The sequence below is a fragment of the Rhineura floridana genome, chromosome 9 (genome assembly GCF_030035675.1).
Source record: "Rhineura floridana isolate rRhiFlo1 chromosome 9, rRhiFlo1.hap2, whole genome shotgun sequence".
NCBI lineage: Eukaryota > Metazoa > Chordata > Lepidosauria > Squamata > Rhineuridae > Rhineura > Rhineura floridana.
Window position 1 is genome coordinate 874,228 of NC_084488.1, and position 27,329 is coordinate 901,556.

Here is a 27,329-nt window from a genome sequence, read left to right on the forward strand (position 1 = left end):
CAAAATTGTTCCTAAAAGCCAAAGTGTGATCCATCTTCTGCATATTATACATAAAAATGTTCCTCCTTTCACCTGCTATTTGACAGATCAGCAGTTGATCATATGTCTATTAAGGTTAACCTTCCTGGTATAGAATGCTCCCTGTGCCTGCACATTGGTGAGCACAGTTTCTTCTAATAATGGTCCATAAAATTTGGTGGTAAGTAACAACTTAAAAATTTGGTGTAAGTTGATTAAACCCTAGTAAAATAATTAGGTATGGTGGCAGTCAATAATGAGTAGCTTTTATAGAAAACACACCTTGGTTGTGTAAAATAGCTGAAAATAAGATAATACTCAAATAAGAGGAACAAAAAGATAAAACAACTAAAAAATGCAACATATTCTATGTGGAACAAAGGTTAGAGAGATGAACATGAAAGAGAACAAGATGCTATGTGACAAGATGATGAAGATTACTAAATCTGTACTTCAAGGAGATAAAAATGACAATGACTTTTATGATTAGTTAAAACATTTGAGAAAACATTTCACTTCAGCTTTGCTATTTTTGTGGATGTTTGAATGAAGGTACTGTAGCAACATACCAGCGTAATGAAATGTTACAACAGAATCAACTTATATTTTATGTTCATGTCTCTTACTTTTGTTTCACATAAAATATGTTGCATTTGTCAAGTGAACATTCGGTATTTTTGGCAATATTTTTTAAACACAACTAAAGTGTTTTTTCAGTGAAAGCTACTCATTACAACCAGTAGATGAAAATTTTACTAGAATCTTAAGATATCAAAACAGCTACCTTGTTCATTCACCCACGGTGGTAACCCAACAGACTACAGTGGGCACAAAGCATCTTTACACAGAATTGGCTTTCCTTAAGCAAGCCATACATAGGAGTTGTGGGTGGGGTGGGAGATACAAAGTATGAGGATACATTTATGCATATTCACTCAATGTATGTACCTTGGACTCCTTTATTTGGTATAGCCATGTGAAGAACTCCCAGGAGAAAACTGACAAGTTCTGGGATGAATCTTTGAGACAAGGATATATAATCGAGGAAGAGACAACAAACTAACAACCCTTTAACAACATCTTGTACTGTTGTTACTGAGCACTAAAAATAAAAAGCACACTATTAATAAACACAGAAAACTAACGTTATATTCCAGTTAGCATGTCTCAATAATTAGCAGGTTATCAGTACCTATACAAGAAGTTTATTGTTGATTGCTTTAACACATTTCTTATTTCTGAATGCACTTAATATAGTTTAATTTTTTGCCTTCTTGAAGGATAAGCATTCAGTGAAAAAGTTTTGGAATCCACACTGCAATGTACTAAAACAGGGGAAGTCCTGGTCTAATGGTTGTGAGAGAGAGAGAGAAAAAAGGGGGGGAATAAAACCCCTTCATAACCAAGCCCAAGCATGGGGGTGGGGGAGAAGAGGGGCAAGTGTGACACTTCTGCCCAGGGAGCATTGTCAGTTTGACCAAGTGCTGGGGTGGAGGCAGAACAGGGATGGAAGGGTGAAAACCCTCAGAGGGGAAGTGGTGAAGTGAATCTTGCACAGGGACAAAGGAGATGGAAGGGTGTCACAAACTCTCAGAATCCAGCAGCCATCCAAACACAGAGTCTGATGCTGCAGAGGCACCAGCTAAGGAGCCAGATCAAGTTCAGGGCTCTGAGTCAGTTGCTAGAGATCAGGGGACCACTAAGACTGAGGCTGGCAGAAGGAAGCCCCCAAAGGAACCTCCTGGATCACTAGGGTCAGAGCCTGGGCCCTCACAGGGACCTTCCGTTGAGCCTGAGGAGCCAGCTTTTAATCAGGTCATTTCTGGACTTTACCTATTTACATATGGCAGTCAGGTTAGAAGTGGATGCATAGAACAGAGCAGTCAGAGCGAACCGATGATGAACCAAGATGGATGACAAATTTGTGCTGTGTTTGTCATTTCTGGTTGAAGGCTACTTGTAGTTCTGTGAACATTGCACTTTCTGCTGCCAGAGAAGAAGTTGGTACAGAGATGTTGGATAGCCAAAACAATGTTAAAGTGAAAGAAAATACAAATGTGGTTTTGAAACTCTGTCAAAGGTGCCAGTGGAAACATCACTGATGCAAGGGTCTCAGGTATTTCTTTTATCCCCCACCTAGACATATTATGGTAATTCATGGTCTGCATATTTTGGGGGTCCACCCACAATTATTAAAATTAATGTAATATTAAATCTAAATCAAATCAAATCTTTATTGATACAGTCATAGACCAAAAACATTTGTAGATAAAACTATGTACATTTATAACAGAAGGTTACAAAGATGCAGTCAGGTAAGAACAACAAAACTATAAAACAACAAGGGAAACAGTTACAATAAGGTAGCGGAAGCTTCTGAAGGGATAGATGCCCTCCGTATTGATTGGGCCGCGGAAATGTATTTAGCGACTGGCAAAATAGTATCCCTATTAGTCGTTGACAAAAGATGGAAAAGTAAACAGTCAAGCGGTTTGTAGGGGTATTTATTTATGATGGGGGTTATGAATTTGGAGCGAATATCATCATATAGGGCACACTCAAAGATGATGTGAGAGAGAGTTTCTATAGCGCTGGCACCGCAAAGGCATAAACAGTTTGCATACGGGATACGTTTAAATCTCCCTTCGAGTAAGGCAGAGGTAAGACAGTTAAATCTAGCCTTTGTGAAGGCTAGACGATATTTGGGGATCGTGAGAGTTTCCAGATAAGTGGCATTGAACATTGGCGCAAAGCTCAGACCAAGGTGAATAGGAGAACAGGTCGAGGTGGCTGCGGTAATGGAGCGTTGGAAGTCCATATCTCTGATACGAGTCCAGATAGAAAGTTTAACTGTCTCTGGAGCGTGGGACATCAGATGTTCAATTGAGAGGCCAATACTTGCAAGGTAGTTTGTGAATGTTTGGGCCCATTTCGAGGTGAAAGAGTCTTCCCAGAGTAAAGGGAGATAGCCAGTGGATTTTTCATAGGACATTTTAAGCCAGAAATTTAGGGCAGCCATCCACGCTTGGGACTCAAGTGAGACTAGGCCGGATTCTAACCTAAGGACCGCCGCTGGAACGCACCTGGGAACACCAAAAATTTGTCTGAGAAATAAAGAAATAACTGCCTCCACAGAAGAGTTGAAGGCGCCAATCCATAAGGGTACCCCGTAGAGAAGTTGAGAAATAGTTTTGGATCTAAAAACCTTTAGGGCTGCCGGAATGTATTGTCCTCCTTTAGTGAAGAAGAACCTTCGGATGCCACTGGCTGAGTTGCGAGCAGTAGAAATAGCCCCTCGGATATGGGGAGTCCAGGACAGAGAGGAGTGAAATAGTATACCAAGGTATTTGAAGTGGGAAACCTGTTCTATTTAATGGGAATTGATTGTCCATTCGTGAACAGGAGAGTGCTTGGCAAAAGCTAAGATCTTAGTTTCGGAAAAGTTTATAGATAGTTTGTTATCATGACAGAAACTCATAAAAGCTTTTGTTAGGCGTTTGAGGCCTACTTTAGAAACAGAAAGGAGGACAGCGTCGTCTGCATACAATAACAGAGGACAATGCAGGTTCGCTAACTTAGGGGGGTGGAAGTCCGGGGATTGACAATAAAGGGACAGGTCATTCATGAAAAAATTAAATAGAAGTGGGGCTAGTATGCAGCCTTGTCTGACTTTTGTTGTAGTGATGAGGTTTGAGAGATGTCCTTCACGACTACATCTAACACGAAAGGATGTGTGGTGGTGCAGACGGCTAATTAAGAAAAGGAGTCTCTTGTCAATCGTAGATTTTGCGAATTTCGCCCATAGTACCTCCCTAGGGATGGAATCAAAACCCGATTTCAAGTCGACAAAGGCAACAAATAGGCCGTTACCCCAGCGGTTCTTGTATTTTTCAGCTAAGTGATTTAAAATCACACAGTGCTCTATCCCAGACCTACCTTTCTGGAAAGCTGCCTGCTCCCTCCCAAGGATATTATCCTCCTCCAACCAAGAGGAGAGTCTCTCTTTTAAGTAGCAGGCATATAGTTTGCCAATAACGGAAAGGAGGCTGATTGGGCGGTAATTTGCTGGGTCCTCATTGTTCCCTTTTTTAAATATAGGGATAACTATGGATTCGAGCCAGGACTCAGGAAAGCATCCAGAGTTATTAATCAGAGTAAAGAAATTTGCAAGAAGAGGGGCCCACCAAGCTTGGTGTACTTTCAGCATTTCAGAGAGTATATTATCAGGTCCAGGAGCTTTGCCGGATTTCAAGCTAGCGATCAAATCAATAATTTCTTTTTGGGTTACAGGAGGCCAAGTGGGAAGATTTGTTAGATTATCAATAAAGGAAACAGCATTTACAGTCTCGTTGCTTGCAGAGAAGTATTTCTCCCAGAGGTATGGGGAAATGTGGCAAGGGGCCGGATTTAGTGGTCTCATAGAACCAGAGACCAGCTCCCAGAAACACTTCGAATTATTTGATCTGGAAGCTTGAATTAAGGCTTCCCAGTCTTCATGCATCACCTGCCTTTTTTTGGTGACTATCATATGCTTGTAGTTATTTTTAGTGATAAAATACTCAGGGGGAAGGGTGGTTAAATTTTGGTGTCGATATTGATGGTATATCCGTCTCAGCTGTTTCTTAGCATCAAGGCAGTCCTTATCAAACCATCTGGGAAAACCAGTGGTAGAAGGAGCTCTAAAGGAAGAAGATGACGGGATAATAGAGGCTTTAAGGTTTGAAGTTAAGGAATTATACGCTATTGACGCTAGATATGGATCGGTAGCATGCATGATCTCCTTCTGTAGGGACAGGGCAGAGGGGGAGGTGAGAAATAAAGCCACATTGGAGGCTACTGTGGGAGTCCAAAAGGTCCTTTTATGGGTGGAGTGGATTGGATTTACCATTGATTTATGGGTAAGGGGCAAGCGACCGCGTTCTGGTAGACAGAAGGAAAAAGTGAGGGGAAGGTGATCACTATCCTGTCTGGAGCGTACAGAAAAGTTTAAAATAAACTTGAACAGGGAATACGAGATTAAGGCATAATCGATGACACTGCACCCGAGGCCAGAAATGTAAGTAAATTCCGCACATGAATCTATCTGATTATGACCATTCAGCATTATTAGGCTGTGGCTAGCAAGGAATCGATATAAATATAATCCACCATAATTTATCTTGAGGTCCTTGGAAGTCCTAGCATAGCCTGGGAAGTATGTAATATTATTGGATAATTCCAACCCTCTGATCTAGTTTTGCTGGTTGGTATAAGGTTAAGAGTGTTTGACTACGACCTGGAAGATCAGGTTTTGAATCCCCATATAGCCATGATGCTCACTGAGTGACCTTGGGCCAGTCACTGCCTCCCAGCCTAAGAGGAAGGCAATAGTAAATCACCTCTGAATACTGCTTCCCATGAAAACCCTATACATAGGGTTGCATAGGTCAGAATCCACTTGAAGGCAGTCCATTTCCATTTTCCATACAAGACATATTCAAATGTTGGTGGGTTAGCTGTTCTTCGGGGGGGGGGGAGAATGCCTTTGGATTACTTCTTCCCCTCTTCACCTGCTCTGTTCTCGCATGCTTTGCCAGCCGAAGGTTTCAAGCCTACCTACTCATAGGTAACTAATGAGTAATCTAATCTAATATTCTAGGAATGTAGAGTAAAAATACAAAAGTAGTGGGCTGGAAAGTTGGAGAAAAATATGATTTATTTTGTTTGTTCGTATTTTTATTGTTTTAATTATGTAAATATATATATATATCACTTTAAAATATAAAGTAGATAAAATATACTTTAAGATATTTTCTAAGTTATTTTAAGCTGCTGTAGTTTCAAATATCCGTGTTTTATTTCTATCAGTGCTATAACACCATCAAGCTTTGTACATCAATAAACTGTGCTTTTGTTCTAGTTATAATTTGCAGTTTGTGGTTTATAGTGAGAGATTGTGTTTTCCTCCCTGTTCCATTGGGTTGCTGGTGAGCAAATAGAACCAGGTTGATGAATCCAATGAAGGTTGCCACATAGGTCAGAGTTTGACAATGTATGTTTGAGCCTTGACTGGATCCACTAATTCAGAATTTAGAATGCAATTTTCACCAGATGCCTCCCACACTTCACTACTCCAGCAGCACACGGAGCACATCAGGAGGGAGGCTATGGAATGGAGGAGGGCCTGTCTTCAGGCCAGAAGGTTGGTACTTTAGGGCTCTGAAGTTCTCTATGAGGGGGTGGAGCCTGGACGAGGAAGTCTGATGATAGAGACTTAAAAGGCCTCAGTCCCTTCCCAAATCTTTTTGGAGTAAGTTGGTCACTCACTGTTATCTGTGGTCCTACAACGTCTGACCACTTACCTCCAGGATTCTTCCTATCTCCTTGGGACCATGCACTAGACCGGAACACAGTATCAGGGAGCAGAAAAACAAGGAATGAACCCTATTGCCTTACAGTGAGAGGTTGTGTGTAAGTCCTCTGCAAATTTCATATGGAGGGAAGAATGAGAAAGGGGTTGACAGAGAGAGAAAGAGCGATGATTCCTCCCATCTCTATCTGGCACTCAGCTTGACACAGCCCTAAACGGAAAATATTCCCCAACCGTGTACCAAAAAAGTTGCAACCCATTGTATGATATCATTTCTTAATTATAAAGTATCTGACAGCATTTGCTGGAACATGTTAATGCCTACTTTTGCAAAACAAATGCTAAAAGGAAAAACACCAACATCTACTAGAAGCCAACCAAGACTGCTTTCACATGTAACTTGAAATTCACAGATGAGAGGAAATTCCCTACCAAAAACCAGTATACCAATTCCTGTACACATGCAAAAGAGATGAAAGGCTATTCTGCAGAGTTAGAGTATGAGGAGAAATGAAGCAGTGCACCACTGCTTTACATAAACAGTATAGAAAGATAAATGAGCCAGCCCAGAGTAAGTTATAACAACCTTACAGCCATCTCTCTGCACATATAGGGCCTCAGGTAAAAATGACATGACAATATATAGCCTATATCCACTTGTACATCTGAATGGGAAAAGAGACCAATGCAGGATTAGCACCACAAAGAATGGGGAATTAAAGCACCTTCTGCTATCGAGACTTAAAATTTGTGTGCTCCTTTATAAAACAAGATGACTACTCATTATCAGCCCTACTCAGCCTCAAAGCCAGACACAAACACAGACCTCACTTTCCAGGGCTCTTACATCAAACAGGTATTGTCCCTTTCACAGATCATTCAAATCCATTATTCCAAAATTCCACACATTCCTCTCTATAGCTCAAGCACAAAATAATCAGATATTCCCTACATACATTAAAGATTACTAAGAGTTACTTAACTGCACAATCTCAGGGTGGGTTCAGCACTGCACAAAATTGCAACCCCCATACTATTCTTCCTCCTCAAATGTCTTCCACTATGCCACTAAACCCAGGTGGTAGAAAGGTCTTAGTGTTTTGGGAAGAAATTCAACCTCAACTACAGATGGCTTCTGTATATAGTCAACTGGATTTACAGAGATGGTAACTTGTATAAAGTTAAGTGGATTCATCTACTTTTAGATGCCTAATTATAGTTTCAATGATAATTTTTACACATTTTAACTGTTACTGTAGAAAATTCTGTGTCATGAAATATATTGCTAACGTACCTTTGTGAGTAGCTGGCTCATGTAAATCAAAGATGGTGTTACCACAGGATGCCAGAAATCAGAGGTTGGAAAAAGTACTGCAATAATTTTCAAATATATGAGCTAAAAGGATAAATATTCATGGTCAATAACAGCAGAAACTACATTGCCAACTGCATAGTATGTTGTTTAGATGGATGATAGTGCCCAGTTTAGCATTACCCTTGCAGCAGAGAAATGAGCTGCTTTTGTGGGATCCAGTGCGATATCACTGCAGTCATGTAACCATGTAGAAATGGGCAGAATGAAGTAACTATTTCCCACATTTGCCCCCTGCAGTTCCAGTTTCATACATTACCAGAATGGCATAGGATCCAGTCACACACAACCAGTTATCATGCCCCCCACTTTTTCATGATGCATTAGGTTTATACCTATTTAAGGCCACTGGGCATCCAAAATATATTATAAATGCTGTACGATAGGATATCCATACCATACGTATATTTATGTATATTATAGTAAAAGAAGCAAATCTGTTTTTTAAAAAGTATCTGTATCTGTCCATTCCACCTGGGTCAGTCAGAAGGAAAAGCTAGACAGCCAGGCAGGCTGTCTTCATTCTTCAGGGTTGGCTCAACTGCAAACTGGCAGAACAGCCTCTCCCTCAGTGGCCACTGTTCTAACAGTTTCAAGTGGGACCTCCAACAGTGTTACAGTGTCCTCCTCACCTACTAACAAGGATGCTCCTGTTCAGGTTTCCAACCAGGCAGCCATGTACCAATATTTTAAATTGTAAGCTGCCTTGAGTGCAGTTTCAGAAAGATGTTATATAAAAGTAGCAAATAAATAAATACCATATCTAACCCTGGAAATGTTGCATGACTCTTCACTGCTAGAATTTCTTCCATGTCATGAATAGCATCTTGAAGGACAAGTTTAACATGATTACTTGAAGCTTTAGGAAACATCTGGCAAAGATCATACAAGGGCCTGTTAACAAGAAGGTCAAGTCAGTACAATAATAAAAATGTCGTTTTCTTCCCCAAAGCAAGAACCAACTGGTCAGGACAGAAACATGAAATTAGTGGCATTTGGAACCTTCAAGCTCATATCTCTTCTTGGATATGAACTCACTGGAAGACCTTGGTGAATGAGAATTAGTATGTATTCTGTTTACTACAAATAAATGTGTAATTCAAAAGCCAAAAATCACAAGTAAATATTTATGAGATCTAACAAAAAATCAATAAAGCCTAGTTAGGCACAAAATCCATTTAACACCAGCAGAACACTGAATAATTTCTACCCAGAGCAACAAAGAGGTTTACAGTCCTTAATCAATACCTCACAATCCAGAATTTGATACTGGGCAAAATTTAACACTGAGAATCTCCAGTTTACATTATAAGCATGTCTAGGAAAGATACCTGAAAGGATGCAAGAAATGACCTGTCACATCTCAGAAGCTGTAGTCCATGGGCCAGTAGGAGTGGTCATTTCCATGTGATATGAATAAATGAGGTAGTAAAATTATCAGTCACACTGGCAGTTGATAATGAGTAGGTTTCACAAAAACAAGCAAATAAAAACCCACCTTAATTATGAAAATATCCCAAAATGTGTGATACCCAGCTAAGGGTTGTATGGTTCACACCTTTTGTCCAACTTGGGCCCAAGAAGGCTGAAAATGACCAGAAAACATACATAATGTATTGAAAAAATTGAGGGGGACATCACAAGGGAAAAATCTTATTTTTTGGTTTTACTTATGAATAAAACTGGTCATAGAGGGTGAGGAGTAGAGTGAGTTGTATTTAATGACGTCTTACTCAGAGTAGACTCAATGAAATTAATGAACCTAAGTTAGTCATGTCAATTAAGTTCAATGGGTCTATGAAAAGTAGAACTTGGTTGAATACAACCCTTTGTCTTCTGCAAACAAAGCCAGTCCCATGTAAAATGAACTGCAGTACTCTAACCTAGAGGTTGCCAGAGCAGAAGTCACGGAGGCTAGGTTGTCTCCATCCAGGTTGGGTTGCAGGTGGGACACCAATTTAAGCTGGTAAAAGGGAGCCCGTGCCATGGAAGCAAGCTATGCTCTTGGTGACAAGGATGGATGAAATAGCACCAACATATGAACCTCCTCCTTCAGGAGGAGTAAAACAATGTCTAGTACTGGGCAGACAAATCATCCATCCACAGCATCTTATTTTGACTTTATATTATTAGCCCTCATTCAGACCATTACATTGGCGAGGCATTAATTTAGCTCTTTCACTGCTTCATATGAATTTGATGAAAAAGATGGTGTCATCCGCATGCTGATGACACCTTAACTCAAACCTCTGGATGTCCTCACTCAATTATTTAATGTAGATGTTGAACAGCATGGGGGCAGAACTGAACCCTGTAAGAACTGTTAAGTATCAATTGTTGAGTAGTGATCACCCAGAATAATCTTCTGGAAGGGGCTGGTGAGGTAGAGATATTAGCCTTCCACAACATGGTTCCCCCAATTTCTACCAGAAAGCCTATCCAGAAAAAATACTATATTGACGATATTGAAAGCCACTGAGAAGGATCAACAGGGTTACACACTCTCTTTATTTTCCCCCTGGCATAGGTCATCCATCAGGGTAACCAAGGCAGTCTGTGTGCCAAACCCCTGACTGAAGTGAAGCTAGAAACTCAATCTCACCCAAGAGTGCCTGAAGTTGCCCAGAAAGGGAGTATCTGCAAACAGCTCTTATTAAGGTCTTCTAGGTTAAAGACAGATTTCTTCAGGAACATGGCAACTGCTTACACTCACTGTTTATTTACGATGTAAGGATGTCAAGATGGGTGCCTCCCCCCATCCACTTTTCTGCCTAATGTGAATTTCTAAAATTCATATATCATGTAAAACTTATAAAACCTATTCATCCTGGTATAGGACATTTGTACCTCACTGACTGGCAGGTCTGTCAAAATTGTCAAGTTACCTTCAGATAAGATAAGAGTTGGTACATGTCCAATATACCCTAATTATTCAAAACAAAACTGGAGACTGTGTACTGCAAAATGATTAAGGTATTTCTGAGTTACTAAGAAAGATGACATTGTCACAGTCTTTGACACTCTATTAAGAGAAAAGTCTAAAAATGCAACAATTTCCCATTTTCAAAACATGGGCATTAACACCTCAAAAGCCAACATTACAGAGCCAAACAAGGCATGCCATGTTACACTGAGGTTTGGGGGTTCCCTTCCCTGTTAAGGTTTGGATTTGGGATGGGGGAGTACTTCCAGTAGCAGCCAGAAACAATAATCTCTGGTTGCAAAATGCAATTTAATAGTACTTAGATAAAATTAATGTAACCAATTTGAGACTATAGAGTAAGATGAACTTTAAAAGTGAAGATACGAGAGAAACATGAATACACTGTGTACTATGGGTCTGTTACCTTTTCAGATCCTGTCAAACATAAATGACAGCAATCTCCTAATTCATGGTTAAGAGATGGTGAACATGCTAGGAGATTTGTGTACTACCTCTCCAGCCTTCCTACCTCGTACCTGTAAGAATTTTCACCTTTGCCCTTGGTAGCAAAGATATTTCATTTTAATTATGAACTGCTGCCCTTTAAACATCCCAAAGCAATTTAATAAAAATAATTTAAAATGCAATACAGATACAGATGAGGATAAAAATCACCACTTAAAGTTTTGTTGAAAGAAGGTCTTTAATTGGCACCAAAAAGACAATAAAGACAGCACCTATCTAATATGTAAGTTGAGGGAATTCAAAAGGGAAGGTGCCGTCACACTAAAGGCCCTATTCCTATACTGGCCAGCCTGTGAGATAGTATCTGCAGAAGACCTTCTCCTGCAGTTGGGTACATAAAAAGCAACATGATCTTTTAGGTATTCTGGCCTCAAGCTGCATAGGAGTTTATACACCAGGATCAGCACCTTGAACTTAGCCCAGTAGCTATTTGGCAGACAGTGCAATTCTTTCAGCAGCAGCATAACATGATGGCATTATTCTGGCCCAGTGAGCAGTCAAGCCACTACAATTCACATTAGTGGCAGCTCCTGGGCCAACCGTAAGGGCAGCCCAGCATAGAATGCATTACATTTACACAGTTGCTAGCAATGTCTTGTTTTTAAACTAGAATTAGAAACTAGTAGGCATACTGTGGCTGATGCTAACCATGCTCAGTGTTAGCCATAGCTACAATGGTACAGCTAAACAAATGAGGAGGAATGAATTGTGCCTGCAAGAAGAGGATGGAGTACAATGAAATTTGTGTGTGTTGTCCCCAGTTTTTATTGAAATAAGGAGATGTTACTATACTTACATTACCAACTTGTCAACAGTTTTCAGTTCTGGTGGTTCCCGACGTGCCAATTCCCCAGCATACTCCAGAAGGAATTTAAAAAGTTTCTACAGAATACATTTTTTAAAAAAAAAAGTAAGCAAAATTTTGAATGCAAACTACTTTGTTAGCTTCAGTCAATAAAAAAAATATTTTTTTCAGACTGCTCTCTAAATAATGTACTTTATCACAAAAACATACTTCTAACTTTGCTTTGTTCTCCATTGCAAGGCTTGGATGATTAGACTTCTGAATGCGTTCTATCACAAGCAGTTGCTCTTCTATTGTTCTTTCCAACAGTAATGCTTTAAGTTGCTCATAAGATTCTGGGACTATTGCAAAAAAAATGAAAAAGGAAAGCTTACACAAAATAAAGCTCAAACAATATGCTATAAAAACTGCATTATGATTCAAAACCAGGCTACAATTTCTGCATGTTGCTACAGAAAGTAACATGGGTCACTTACCATGAATTGGCTGTCAGCTGGGTAGGTGAGCCAGTCCCATAAGGACAGAGACCCCTGATTTGCCCTTTGCCTAAGGTAATTTCTCGAGTCATGGGAGACTGGATTTGGCTACAACTGAATAAATGGAGGTGGCCCTGAAGGCCAGGGCAGCTACTTCAACATCTTTCTTTAGTGTTGCATCTGCTTTTTCTCTCACCAGGTTGTTTTAATATGGCATCTCCATCTTTTCAGAAGAGAATGTTGGAAATTAGTGATGCAACTGTGGCATCCACTGTGGGCATTTTAATAAGGTCTATAAAGAACTGTTCTAGGTTATAACAGTTCAGAGTGTAACAATTGGATGCTTTGCTTATCAAGAGTACCATCCACGCAGAGACCATCAGATTATTGAGTTGGGCAGTGGGACTTCTGTGGAATCTTCATGGGAGGGAGAACAGAACCACCCTTAGAAGGAGGTTGGACTGGAACTACATTCACATCACAGATTTATTCCACTACTATTCCACTTTAAATAGGCATAGTTTCCCCACAAAGCATCCTGGGAAATGCAGTTTAAGAAGGGTACTGAGAGTTGTTAGGAGACTCCTGTTCTCAAAGAGCTACAATTGTCAGAGTACTCTAACAGCTAGTCCCTCTTCCTAAAAAAGTCTGAGAATTGTAGCTCTGTGAGGGGAATAGGGGTCTCCAAAACTCTCAGCATCCTTCACATATACTTCTTAGGATTCTTTGGGGGAAGCCATGACTGTTTAAAGTGGAAAATAGTTGAATAAAACTATGGTGTGAATGTGGCCTAGGTCTTGTTTAGGAGAGTGCAAGCCTATCACCCTGGCTCTAATCTCCACCTCTAAGGATACAATATACTGTTAGGGGTTCAAGTAGGCTAATCTCTCCCTATTACAGCCTATCACTGACCAAAGGTAGCTTTCTGGATTCTAAAAAGCTTAAAAAAAATTAAACTACAAACTAATTTACTTCTATGTATCTGGCAAGTTCTGAGTATACAGAAAACCATTACCTTAAATTTGGGTTTTGCTTCCAGGCATAGGACTACCCAAGGAGAGACTAGTGGAGCTTTCAAAACATTTGTATACCCTTCCCTTTAAAAGACGAAGAGCATTCCTGTTCAGAATTCTACCCTATTACTTCCTACAAAACCCCCCCCCCCCATTTTTCTTTCCCGCTATAACTCTGCATTTGGGAGTTTTGTGCCTTTGGTTTTCTAAAATCTAATTTTATTTATTTATTATTATTATTTTAACTTCTGTGTTGTACTTTATTGCTCAGGGATCTCCCAAGCATGCTGATACCTCCTGCTTGTTTCTCAGTGGCCTAGCTTTAACTTCAGTTCTTCCAGTGCTCATCACCTGAATTTGTTATTAGGAGGAAGGATTATGATGTTTTATTTAAGATATTTGTATTCTAGATAGATAGATTTATTTTGGTCATTGGCCAGCTCATGTAAAATACAATACTTAAAATCCTGAACAATATAAAATACAGTACTATATATGCAAAACAAAATATAATATATTTAGCGTGATACAGAAGCACTCAATCCCTGGTGAAAAAGCCATGGTAAAATATTAAAAGTTATTTTATCATTACTCTATGACAGGCAATGGCAGCTGCACAAAAACAAGCCACTTTAGCTGTAACCTGGAGATTCTGATCTGACAGAAGATGCAAAAGATAAAATTCATAAGATCTAGCAGGAATTTTCTGTAACATTGGGGTAAATGTTGGATATCATGATAAAAGATACAATATAACAGCACATGTCTGTTTCTACTTCTCCCACCTCGCAAGGACATACTCACTCATGATAAATAACCCTTCTGAATCTTCCTTCCAAAATTGCAGATAGTAGAACACTGAATCTAGCTAATGTAAACGCTTTTCTGAATTTAGGGATAGTAAAGTTTGCCAAATAATTCACGGGCACAACTGCCTTCTAATCATCTCTGAAGTCATGGTATACTTCAGCTTTGCTAGCCTATATCCGAAATTTGCTGTTGGATGTTAGCTTTAGCTTCGATTAGAGATGTAAAATTTCTAGAAATTTTGAAGACATGGGAAAAATAGTTTTTTCCAGGTTTTTTTCCAGAAAAAAACAGAAATTTTTGGAAAAATAAAAAAATGCAATATTAGCACTTTTTACAGATTGATAGTCACTTTGTTACTTTAGGAACATCAAATGTAATTATGTACAAGTTGGTTTGGCATAAGAATCACATTTGGTATGTTAAAAGTACATTTTATTCAAACAATTATTACAAATTGAATTTACTTCTTTAAATTTTTACTTTTTGTAACAAATGGATCTACAAGATCCTGAACTGTAAGGGAAACCTGAACTGTAAGGAACCTTTTTTGTTTTGCCAGTTTATGAGGAACAGTCAAGAAACACAGAAGAAACCATCAACATTCACAACAAAGAAAATTATATATATTTCTCTGCTAGTTCTCCACAATGTCAAGCAGACATACAGCATCTATTCCCATAAAAGAACTGAGAAAAGGTGGGGGACCAAGATTCAATGAAATCTTTTCCTCATCATGCTAAAATAAAACATTCCATAATCTATTTTTACTTCATTTTTTTCAATTTTTCAGAAAAAACAAAACAAAAAAGGCTTCGGAAAAAACCAGGAAAAAATGTTCCCCCCTCCCAAATTTTCTGTTTCCTCCCCGAGCCTTCCCATCTCTAGCTTTGATACACTCAAGAGCCAAAACAGTGCCAAGATACCATAGCTTCCTGTACAGTGGCCTTTTCCATTTTGTCTGAAAGACATTGGCTCCACTAACTCTAACCAATCTTACAGGGAAGAAAATCATCTTCAACCAAAAGTTTATCTTATTATCCCATGCACAACAAGGTCCTCTGTGGTGCAGAGAGGTAAGCGGCGGTAACGCAGCTGAAGCTCTGCTCACGGCTGGAGTTTGATTCCAACGGAAGGAGGAAGTCGAATCTTCGGTAAAAAGGGTCGAGGTCCACTCAGTCTTCGGTAAAATGAGTACCCGGCATATGCTGGGGGGTAAAGAAAGGCCGGGGAAGGAACTGGCCATCCCACCCCATCTATACGGTCTGCCTAGTAATTGTCGCAAGACGTCACCCTGAGAGTCGGAAACGACTCGCACTACAAGTGCGGGGACACCTTCACCTTTTTTTATCCCATGCACAGGCTTCCATAGAAATTTGCCTTGGCTCTATCCGCAAGATTGCACTAGGCTCTCATGTTCCCTTCTTATGTTCTTACAATATGTATTTTTGTTGTTGTACTGCTTTTCTTGGGGAAATTTATGTAGAAAAGTAGCAAGCAAATTGAAGGAGAGGTGACAGTAGTACTAGTAGCAGCGGTATCTGCTTGTGACAGCTCAATTGGCTCAGATAATTTGTCATGGAGTCTGTTGGAACAAACAAATCATTTTGAAGGACCTAAATGAAGAAGCTTATATATATATATTTGGCTTCAGCATGAATTCTGATTAAAAACAACCCCATGTACCTTTTCTGTCTAATAAAAATTTCTTAGACAGAAAATTAAGTTAGGCATCTAACAAACCAAATTGCATACTCTCCCCATGTTTTGTGGTTGTATAAGAAGGCAGCAACGTAAATGCTGCTTAAAATGTGTACTTTCACAAGAGCCTAGCACTCAGAGATCATTTTGCCACCTTCTAGATGCCATTCTTTCTGAAAAATCAGACCACACTATATTCTTCCAGTTAAATATGAGCCATCTTCTCCTGCCCAGACAGTTTTTAATACAATTTGAATAAAGATTTGTCTTCTTACCAGCAAAAAAATATGGCAACTCCAGTTTCACAGCTTCTTTATTGGAATCTTGTTTATTAGTACGCAATTCATTTTTGTTTCTTTTACTTCTCTTTTCCTGTTCTTCATTTGGACTGGCTTCCTCCGTATGTTCCTCATCAGCTTCAAAATCAGAATGACTATCAGTAGTATCAGTTTCTTCTTTACTTTCCTCTTCATCACTGTTGTCTTTTTCTCTCTCTACACACTCTCCCTCATCTTTATCATCTTCAATATTCAGTTTGCCATCCTATTTAATAGGATTTAATAACAATATTAATCAGAAGAATCTTTAGCCATTAAAAATGGGAGTTTGCATATCAGTCAATTTTCCTACTTGTTGGCCACAGTAGTGCAGACGCTGGGGATGATCTCCTCACAGATCATGGGGAAGTAGGCCCTTTGAGAATAACCTGGCCAAGAGAATGGACTGGGAGATGCCTTCCCACTTCCTCCCTCCCTAGAGTTGTGACTGACATAGCTAAATAAGAAGTACAGTCAACAATAACAAAGTGTCCAGTAACAAGGGCACTCCAGTGAACAAGAGGAAGGAGAATTGACAACTAACCAATTTCTTAGTTCTCCCTACTTGCTTCCATTCAGTGGCACAGATGCTGGGTATAAGACAGCAGTGCTCTAACTAGCTCGGTGTGGCAGTAGTATGTACTGCAGTACCCTTCTTATTCCTCAACTGAGGCAAAGGCGCTGATTTTGCAGTATCTGGTAAAAGCGTGGGCCATGTGGCAATCCTACACATTTCCTTCCCAGAGGTTTTATACAGGCATACCCCGCTTAACGTCGCCTCGCTATAACGTACATGCTCCATATGCCTGTATTTCTCCAGAAACGCAGCGCAGCAGCAGAGGCTTTAGAGCGCAGGGGTGGAAATAGACGCAATCGCACCATTGCAAATCAGCTGGGAGGCGCAATCGCAATCAGCTGGGAGGCGGCAGCGCAGCAGCAGAGGCTTTAGTGCATGGCTTTGAGGCGCCGCATGAAGGAGAGGTAAAAAAAAGTTTTACTGTAAAAGGTAGTGCTTCACTTTAAGGACATTTTCGGTTTACGTACTCGCTCTGGTCCCACTGAGTACGTTAATGCGAGGTATTACTGTATCTGTTATCCAACAACGTAGCTAAGTCATGTAACAAGGTAGTCATGTAACAAGGTAGGTTTGTGAGGCCTTCTTATTCCTACTTATGCCCCACAGGCAACAATGAAGAAACGTGTCTCAAAAGTTGTCTTATTGATAGACTGAGGACACTTCTAACTTCTAGGCAGTGACAAGTTTTCTTTCCAAAGGGTATCTAGACTTGGGGCAGAATGAAAGAACAACCAATCTCTTCTCCATAAGGAAGCTGGTGTCAACAATGGAAATAAAGGAGGGAATGGGACAGATTATTACCCAGTCCTATGGAACTCCCAAAAATCCAAGTCAGTTGACCACACAAACATTCTATGAGGTAATGGCAAGATGACATCTTGATGGAAAGGAAGAATGAAGCTTCAGTGAGGTGCTGAGGATCAAGACAACTACATTCATTTGCCAAGAAGTGCTTTGCATGGTGGTTGGCTTCTCTATACTCATAAGATGGACCCTAGAGCCACTGCTTGCCTATGGAGGGTGTTAAGCTTAAGACACGAGTCAAGATCATCTGGGAAGAAAGAAAGGACAAGCAGTGACTGGAACAGAAGAAAAGCAATATGCCATGTCTTGGCAGAACTGTCAAAAATGAGCCCAGGGACTCACTAGTTTTATACTATCTTTTTGCCACTGGGCAATCTAAGAGGTTTTGATTTAAACACACAGAGAGACAGCTCCTTGGCCAGGGCTTCTCCTCACTTTCTAGATGCTAGGAAAGTATCAAGCACCCCCTAGTTGGATATTCCAAGGCTCCAAGTCTTGAACTTGCAGCTTCTAGAAGAAGAGCTGGAGCAGCTATGGTTTAATGGTAACAGAGACCCTCTGACCTAGCAGTCTGGGCAAGTCAGAAGCATTAGGGTCCAAGTCTGACAATGCCCACCAATCACTGGAGTTCACGCAAGCAGTATGTCTGTTCATTCCATTCGAATCTTGAACAGAAATCTGGCAAAAACAAAAAGTAGCGGGAATGCAAAAAAGTGGGCAATTTGGTTGGCACAGGCCCAACTTCTCTTTTGCTTAAAAGAGAGAAGAAAGCTTTGCTATGACCAGCAGTAGTCAGTGAAACAGACCAGACCTGCAACCTGCAACTGTTCATTGTGGAGACAGGAAAAACACCAGGTCTAGAGAGAGATGTCTCCTAGCCCAGCCCTGCACGAACTCTCTTTTCTCAACAAAACTGTTTCCTAGTGAATAGACAAGGTAGCGCCCCCTAGTGTCTGCACCACAGACTAATGTCAAATACAGTATGGCCCCACTCATACAGCAGGTTATGTTCTGGACCACAGCCAAAAAGCAGAACTAGTTGAATAGAATGGTGCCCAACGCCTGAAAACTGCCGTAAAAGCGGAACAAGCGCCGTATGAGTGGGGCTTTAGTCTAATTGCATCTAACTGAGACTGCCGCATTAGCGAAGCACCGTAAAGTGGGGCCCTACTGTAGAACTATTATTACTCTTCGGATGTTAATAATTTAGATCAAAGGAGAAGGCATTTCTGGCTATAACACAGAATCAATTGGAATGTAAGCAGTTGTTTTACAATTTGATCAAAAACATGACTTGAGAAGAAAGTAACTCGGCAGATTGACAGGCCACCAAAACAACAAACAACCCACACATGCCAATTGTGAAAGATGCAATGTGCACACACTGAAAATCATCCAAACACGTGCATCACAGAAGTGGAAGCAGAGCTCTTCCTATTTATATAATGTCATATAGTAGAACACACAACTATTCCACTGAAACAAAAGACATAACCCAGGCATGCAGATCCGGGGGTAATTTGGGTATGATTGTATCAATATATCAAGTTCCATTATATGTTAAGTTCACAGATCCATCTAGCTTAGTATTCTCTAGTTAAACTGACAGAAGTTCAATAAGGTCTCAGCCATAGTCCTTTCCCAACGCCATTATCTAACATCTTTTTTTTGTGCATGCCAACGAATCAAGAATCAAATACATGTGTGTTATAAACCTTTTCTGGGTTTGAATTATTTCACAGTAACATGATGCTGCAATGGTTACAGAATGTAGGTAACCTCTGTGTCACTAATCACTCTAACTTAAGATTTCTCAAAGCCTCGTAGACATAGCTTGGAAATTCCATAGCATCTGATAAAGCTTTGGATGCATTTCTGCCCCAAGAGAGCCCATCCCCCCTGCAACAATAGCTATATTCTTCTTGAGCAGCAGACACTGTTAGGTCAGCCCCTCCATTCACTCCCAATGTGAGTAATAGTACTGAAAGGGCTGGGTCAGAGATGCAGGATGTTAGGCTGAGAGCCACAGCAGAGCCACAGCAGACGTCTTGTTGCACCACCATGGCCAGCTTGTAAATGATACATGTGCAGCTACAAGATGGCTAAATTCATGCACTAGCATTGCTATGTACCCACTCCCCAAAATAATTTATGCCCCTTGAAATGTCTGCAATTTGCTCCCAAAACTCAGTGAAAGAAGCGTACATTATAAGAAAGCAACTGCCTGTCATCTTTATCCAGGAGGAATCCATCTGCCAAATCATCAGCTGATAAGTGCTTGGGTTTCTTTTTCACCTCGAGCTCATATTCTCCACACATTCGATGTAATCTGTCAGCCTGGAATGTAAAATATGTTCAGGACAATAAAAACAAAGAAAACAGTTTGATTTTTTAATCACAGCAGTTATGAAAAAAATCCTGCCTCGCTAGTACCATTCAAAGAATTATGGAGGAAGAAATCACAGGCTTTTATATTTATTGTTGCAACTGATGGTTTCAATAAGCCAAGATCTACATAACTTAAACATAAAAATGCATAATTTGTCTTGCATACATATCCTGCTCAACCTTCAAAATGTTTAGGGCAGAATAACCTGATTTTGTCCTTATAACTATCCTGTAAGATGATACTTCAGGGTCTTCCAGCCTAACCTAAACCCAATACTCTAAATCACAATTCCACACTGGTTCTCAAATTGTGAAAATGAGAAATTTGTATTCCTGTAGTGTATTTATTTAATGTCTATTTATTTTATTATTATTTATTTATTAAACTTATATCCTGCCCTTCGTCCCAGAAGGAGCCCAGGGTGGCAATGTCTAGATCACCCATTGATCAAAGTCCCTGGGTAGGTTACAAAGATCAATAAAATACAGTTCAATATAACAATCTCAATACAAATTACATTAAAAACTCATAACCCAGTATAAAACAAAACCAAACAGCATTAAAATAGGCTAGCATAAAAAGCAATGTAAAAACCAGTTTTAGAACCAAATTAGTGTCCAGATCACAAATGCATTAAAACAGCCTTTCCAACCCTTTGGGCCCCCAGATGTTTGCTGGACTACAATTCCCATCATTCCTGACCATTGGCCATGCTGGTTGGGGCTGATGGGAATTGTAGTCCAACAACATTTGGGGACCCAAAGGTTGGGAAAGGCTGCACTAAAATACAGTTAGAATAAAAAGGCTTGGGAGATTCAAAAGGATTTTATCTAGTGTTAAAAAGACTACAATGTAGGCATTAGGTGAGCCTGTCTGGTAACGGCACTCCACAATTAGGCACAGGGAGCACCACTGAAAAATACCTGTCCTTAGAGGATATTTGTCTAACCTTAGCTGGCAGGGGAACCCAGAGAACAGCCTCCAAGGAAAATCTCAAGGTCCAGGCAAGTATATATGGTACCAGAAAATGCACCAGACATTTCGAATACAAATATTTCATTCATATTTGTGGCACCTTGTTTCAACTCTTAGTATGCACAGTCACTGAAAACAGTTTAATATTTTGTGAAATGCAATAAACAAACATACCTCTAACTGGAGAAGTCTCTTTTGTTCTTCTTTTGCTAGTTCTTCTTCTGTTTTCATCCTACCAGAGGGTTGTGCCTTCATCTCAAACCCTAGCTCCCGAACTATCATATCATATTCATCAGGCTGTAAAAACATTTACAGAAAAAGTGGTTGTGCTGTATTCTTCCATAGGAACGTAAGAGTAGCCCTGCTGGAACAGGCCAAAGTCCCACCTAATTCAGTAGCCTGCTCTCACAGTGGCCAACCAGATGCCTATGTGCAGCCCACAAGCAGGACCTGAATGCAAAAGCACTCTTCACAACTGCTATTCAGATGCATATTTCCCCAGAAGTGGAGGCAGAACATTGTCATTATGGCTAGTAGCCACTGATAACATTACCTTCCATGAATTTGTCTAATTCTCTACATTAAGTTGGCATGTGAAAGAATCAAACTGAAAAATATATCCAAGTCTTCTTGAGCTATTATACCCTCCAACATTTCACCAATGAAAACAAATTACACAAAGACTCCGGTTTTCACACCAAAGCCTCTGCTCCCGCTATACATATTAGTAAAGAAGTTTAAGTTACTCACATATGTTAACGGTCTTGACCCTTAAGACCCATCCCTTGTTTCACACCCTACAGGTACCCACAGAGCTAGTCAAAACAGCCACAGACAAGCCCTACCAGGTAGTTTGCTGTGGCTACCTTACCCAGGGGAAAAACACCACAAGCCTTCTTAGAGGACTTGTCTATGAGTCCAAAGGAACAAGAGGTAAAAAGCCACACTCTCTGCTCCTGGAGCCTTACTTCAAAAAAGCTTATTCGGTAGCCTTGTAGCCACGAGGAACTGGATTTAGATCTGAGTTCCCCTGCAAGATCACACACACTATAAATATAAGATAGCTTCAGATAATGTTAGAAGTGCATGAGTAAAATACTTATATGCCTCAAAATATAAAAATATGTTAAGAGCAACCTAAAAATCCTTTAACCCAGTTCATCCAAAAAGGTTAGGCACAAAACATCAAGTTTCAAAAAGACAGTTGAGAAAGAACCAAAGGAATAAAATAATAAACTCTAGCTGTACCAACAGTTTCTTGATAGCAAGAACACTTGACCGCCTCAGGAACACGAGTCAGGACGGGAACATAGGCAGAGAGTAGGGGGCAATGAACAAAGGAGTTCAAAATACTTTTATAGGATCCGCATTGCAACAACTGGCAGATCCTAAACCCAATCAGAGATTGCAAATAGGTATAATATTCTGGACTTTTGGAACAAATCAAGGGGTAGAACTAATGGAAGCTTCTGGACCTGGGACAGGCCCTAGCCAATCAGAACAGAGGTTTGTAGGCCCGGGCTTGTGATGGGAACTTCAAAACTTCAACATGTGAAACTGCAGCCTTGGAGACGCCCTCTTATCAGCACACACCAATTAACTAAGGAACCTGGTAGAAAATAGATTCCTTTCTCACAGGCCGGTTGCAGCACAGTTTACACTATTTCAATTCACACAGGATGGATTCCCAGAATTCTTCAGGGCAAAGCTCTGTATTGACAATACAAACAGGCTCTGTTGACAACATATACTAGAGTTAATCAATTTACTAGAATGTTCTGTGGGGGAAAAAAGCATTTATAAAGTATCTTGATTTTGCTATTGTACCCAGATAGTCACCCATTCAAGCACTGACTAGATCCAAACTTGCTTACTCACACTAAAACCTGCTCACTGTATTCTGCAATCCTATACATGTCTATGCAGAAGCAAATCCCACTGTCCTCGATGGAACTTTGGTGCGGCTAGGATTGCATCCTTTTTACCCACAGAAACCCCCCACCTACCATTCCATAGTCAACCACACGGAAACACCTAAGAATCCCCACTTCATTGATAAACATGCACGTGGGGGGCCACTCCTCTCACTCTTTCTGAATGACACAAGAACAGCCACTTGATTGTATCTGTAATTTGCTGGCTGCTTTCAGGGACTTGCACTTAACCATTTGGAACTGCAGAGAGAAAGGGTGATTCCATTGGCTCTGATAACACACCAGATGCCTTTGACTGTCCATCAACTGTCACCTAGCAACAGCTATCTCATCAAGCTACTTGAACTGCACACCAGATGGTCATTTAAAAACTGTAACTTTAAGAACTGGTACCCAAGTTTGCTTTCCCCCTCTTCTCTTCCTTTTGTGTGTCTTTTCGATTGTAATCCTAGGGGCAGGGAATGTCTTAAATAAATAAGATGCACTTTTGTCCAGATTTAGTGGGTCTGGATAGTGAAGGATTTTTATAGCAAGTCTATTTAATCTAAAGAAGCATATGAACTGGATTCCTGATCCATGCACACCACAAACTGTCCTATTGTACTCCAGAATAGCTAATCCATTATTTGCATCATTTATACCAGAGAAAACAATAAGGCTGAAACACGACTGGTAATTAGTTATTCCTCATCATATTTATTGGCTGTTTTACTAGCACTGGGAGCAATTTGCCCCTATTAAAGTACAGAGTATTAGGGCATAGCTATTCTATATTAGATAAAGTTGGGTATACAGCCTAAACAAGGCAACACCTGAAATTCAAGTGAACTTCATATTTGAGATATGGCAGATTTTAGCAGATTTTTCTCAATAATCCTACAAAGGTTGAGAAGAAAAATGTACTGTAAGGATTGCAATGAACATTGGACACAATCTAGCCCAAAAGTTAACTCATTTCAAGGACTAATGCATTGCCCAATTCTTGATTTATATCAATGGGACATCTTTATTCCGCTACATCTGCAAATCATTATTCTGAAAATACACTCAAAGCAATTCGGCTTATCATAATAGCTTACAATTTAATAATTATCACAAAAAAGAGAAAATTAACAAGAATGGAAAAAGAAAATAAGCAAATTCAAGGACTATGGCCAATGTACGAGCAAGTTCTGTGAGAGAAAATAGCAGTTTTTCAGCTCTCCCTCTGCGGCATCCTGGTGGAATTTTTTAACGTGATCATGCTCATTGTATTTTATTAGGTTCTCTTTTTGCAGTAATATTTTCCTACAGGAGAAATATGCACACTATTTAGGAACTGTCTACGTTAGAACATTTTTAGCATTACACACAAACAAACAGAAAAATGTAGTTGTTTATGTGAAGAGAACAATTAATATTGTGAGTTAAGGCCACAAGCAGAAACATCTGCTGGGGATTGGTGTAATACAAGTTAGTAGGATTAGGGGCATATGGCACAGCAGAATTTAGGCCCTCACCTAAATGCACAAGAAGGGGGAAAAAGCAGGGAAACAAAAAAGGATAAAAGCAACTCAGTTTTTCTCATACTGTCATACTGGAGTTTGCTACATTAACTGGCAGAAAGCTAAAATACTCTTTAAAGGAAAATTAGCCAAGTAATAAAAGGCTTACCTTGAACTTCTCCACTTGATTTTGGGTCTCTGACTTAGAGGTCTTTTGGAACAGAAGGGCTTGGATGTCTTTCCAATCACTGTTAAGTCTTTCTGTAAGTTCTAATGTGTTTTCCCTCTGTGTTTGCCGCTCTCTCTTAAAAAAAAAAGTGTGACAAGTGATCTATCATACAGTATGCAAACCAAGAGAAATAAAATTACACACAGCCAAAACAGATATGAACTGAACACAGTATTTTGCAGAAAATGTGGGTGTTAAAAAGTTTACAGTAGGAGTTCTCAGAAAGCCAGCACAATCCTTAGCTCAGGATCTATCTGGTGAGTCTCAACTGCCCAAGGCAAACAGAGCCACACCTCATAATAGAACTCCTTAGGTTGGCTTTCAGAAGACACAAAATAGCTTCCTGATTCCACTGAGCTGTTTGCTCAGAATCAATTTACCCTTATATGGCTAACAAACACTCAACCTTCATTCTCACATAACTGACATTTAATCTCTCTGGGTAGAGTTTTATCCCACTCCCTAACTCCCGATTTCATATACCTTTTACTGTAGTTCTACCCTTCCCACAGCTTCCCTTTTCAGGCTTTCCTGTAATTTCACTCCCGTTTTCCCACTTTGGCTTTTTAGGTCTGCCCTATTAGCATTCGCTGCCAATGTTTCAAGCCTGTGCCTCCCACACCACCCTCCTCCCCGCTTTATCCTGGTGCCGTGCATCATCTTCTCACAGCTGTGCTTTCTACAATTAGGACTCGGCAGGAGACAGCAGCATCCTCTTCCTCCGTCTGTGGAAGCCAGGCCTACAGCTCCCTCTTCACAGTGTGGTTCAGGCACGCATGTACATTACTTGATTTTTCTACAACTGATTGGCAGCTAACAGCAGAATCCTATGCGTATCTATGCAGAAGTAAGTTCCACTGAGTTTAAAGGGGCATACTCCCAGGTAATAATGTGCAGGATTGGAACCTAACAGATGCAACTGAAGAGTACCGTGTTAAGGATGTACGGTAAGATGAAATGTACATTTGTAATGCCCCATTCACACCTCTAACCCATCATTATAATCTTCTATCACCAAATGGTTAACATGCATGTGTGTCCCAGCCCCAACTGTCACAAAGCCTAAGAATGGTTAATATTGCTTGTTTTCTTTTTTTAATTTTGGAGGAATTCATTTTTATTACAAGAAATCCAAATATTACCTTTTCCTGTTTGGATTTTGCTATGAGTTCTTCAATGAGCTCTTTCCGTGATTTAGGTTTTTTATCTTCATTTTGATGCTCTGTGAGTGTTTTCTTACAGAGAAGTCCACCACCTCCAAAGTGAGCAGCTGTTAATTCCACTAGAAAAGAATGAGTGAACTACTCATAAAATGGTCAACTGAGGCTGCAATCCTAACTCCACTTACCTAGGAATAAGCCCTACTGAGTTCAATAGGACTTGCTTCTGAGTAAACATGGTTATGATTCCATTGTGAGAATATCAACTGAGGTAACACTGTTTGCTTGACTTGGAAAAGACTGAGGAATATGTACAGGAGCTCTCCAGGTATGGCATGCCAATTTTTTTCCAACTCTGGAGGCTGGTTATTCTTAAATGAAAAAAAGGGCAGCTTCCCAAGTAGAACTACTCACAATGCATGATACCCATTGCCATCATACTCTGAGTAGGCCCACTGAAATCAATGGGTTTAAGTAACATATCTATTGATTACAATGGGTCTATTGCAAGTATGACGTATTTAGCTATATTTTAAACTTTTCCATCATGCTGGATAATTAGCAAGTACTTTCAACTCTACTGTTACAGCAAATAAGAAATGTGCAAAGACCTTTTTACACACTACAAATGTGTTACATGACATATATACCACTTCATCTCTTTGACTCTTCTTACCTGACAGTGCTCCTCTTTCTTCAGTATCACTGTCACTATCAATAATATCATTAAGTTTTTCAATATCTGCTAGAGAATGGCCATAGTGGGTCAAGTATTCTCCTTTGTTGAGGTTATAGATATTTTTCTTTTCATAATTTTTCTGTAGCAAAACAAATCAAGTAATGTTTTATGATATTTGGTAGAATGTTAATAGTTTCTATCCACAATCCTTGTGAGATAAAAAGACATCTAATTTTATTGTGTCAGATAACCTCTAACTTTCCTAACTTGGACAGGTATATGTGGGGCCATGTGCTTCAGATGCTGCAAGGAGCAGCAAACACTGGGGTGTGGATCATAACAAGTTGTAAAATGGAACGGAAATGACTTTCAACAAATTAAACTGAAACTTCCCAAATAAAAGAAAACTCTTTTGAAAGTAGAAAAAGCTGCATGTTGTTCATGCAAGAAACACATATAAAGCATGCGGAGGATTTTTTTTTGCAACAAATTGCAGGGCACAGAAAGCAAGCAAGAGATGTGGCAATAATATTGAAAAATAAGACCCAAGAAGAAATTCTGACAGACCAAGGATAATGCTACATTTTAATAAAATGATACAAGGGAAGATCCTCATATTAGACTGTGTATACATGGCTACCAGACAAACATTTTTTATAGATTTAATTCAGAAATTAGACATGTTTTGAGGGTGAAGTTCTAATTGCAGGAGACTTTAATGGCATTATGCAGTCACAAATAGACAGATCTGGCCCACTAGTGAGTAAAATTCATATACTACCAAAATCTTTT

General features: G+C 39.8%; 1 protein-coding gene across 1 annotated transcript in view; it reads right to left on the reverse strand.

The window, feature by feature from the left end:
- Nucleotides 1-27,329, reverse strand: part of NOP14 (NOP14 nucleolar protein) — a 43,416-nt gene that overhangs the window by 9,660 nt on the left and 6,427 nt on the right. Inside the window, exons 3-13 of the mRNA XM_061584693.1 lie at nucleotides 26,535-26,676; nucleotides 25,841-25,980; nucleotides 24,639-24,773; nucleotides 21,226-21,348; nucleotides 19,893-20,024; nucleotides 16,265-16,532; nucleotides 12,203-12,333; nucleotides 11,984-12,069; nucleotides 8,498-8,633; nucleotides 7,662-7,763; nucleotides 967-1,120 (exon numbers count right to left, since the gene is read on the reverse strand). Of these exons, the coding sequence (XP_061440677.1) occupies nucleotides 967-1,120; nucleotides 7,662-7,763; nucleotides 8,498-8,633; nucleotides 11,984-12,069; nucleotides 12,203-12,333; nucleotides 16,265-16,532; nucleotides 19,893-20,024; nucleotides 21,226-21,348; nucleotides 24,639-24,773; nucleotides 25,841-25,980; nucleotides 26,535-26,676 (1,549 nt within the window). The remainder of the gene's footprint in view (nucleotides 1-966; nucleotides 1,121-7,661; nucleotides 7,764-8,497; nucleotides 8,634-11,983; nucleotides 12,070-12,202; nucleotides 12,334-16,264; nucleotides 16,533-19,892; nucleotides 20,025-21,225; nucleotides 21,349-24,638; nucleotides 24,774-25,840; nucleotides 25,981-26,534; nucleotides 26,677-27,329) is intronic.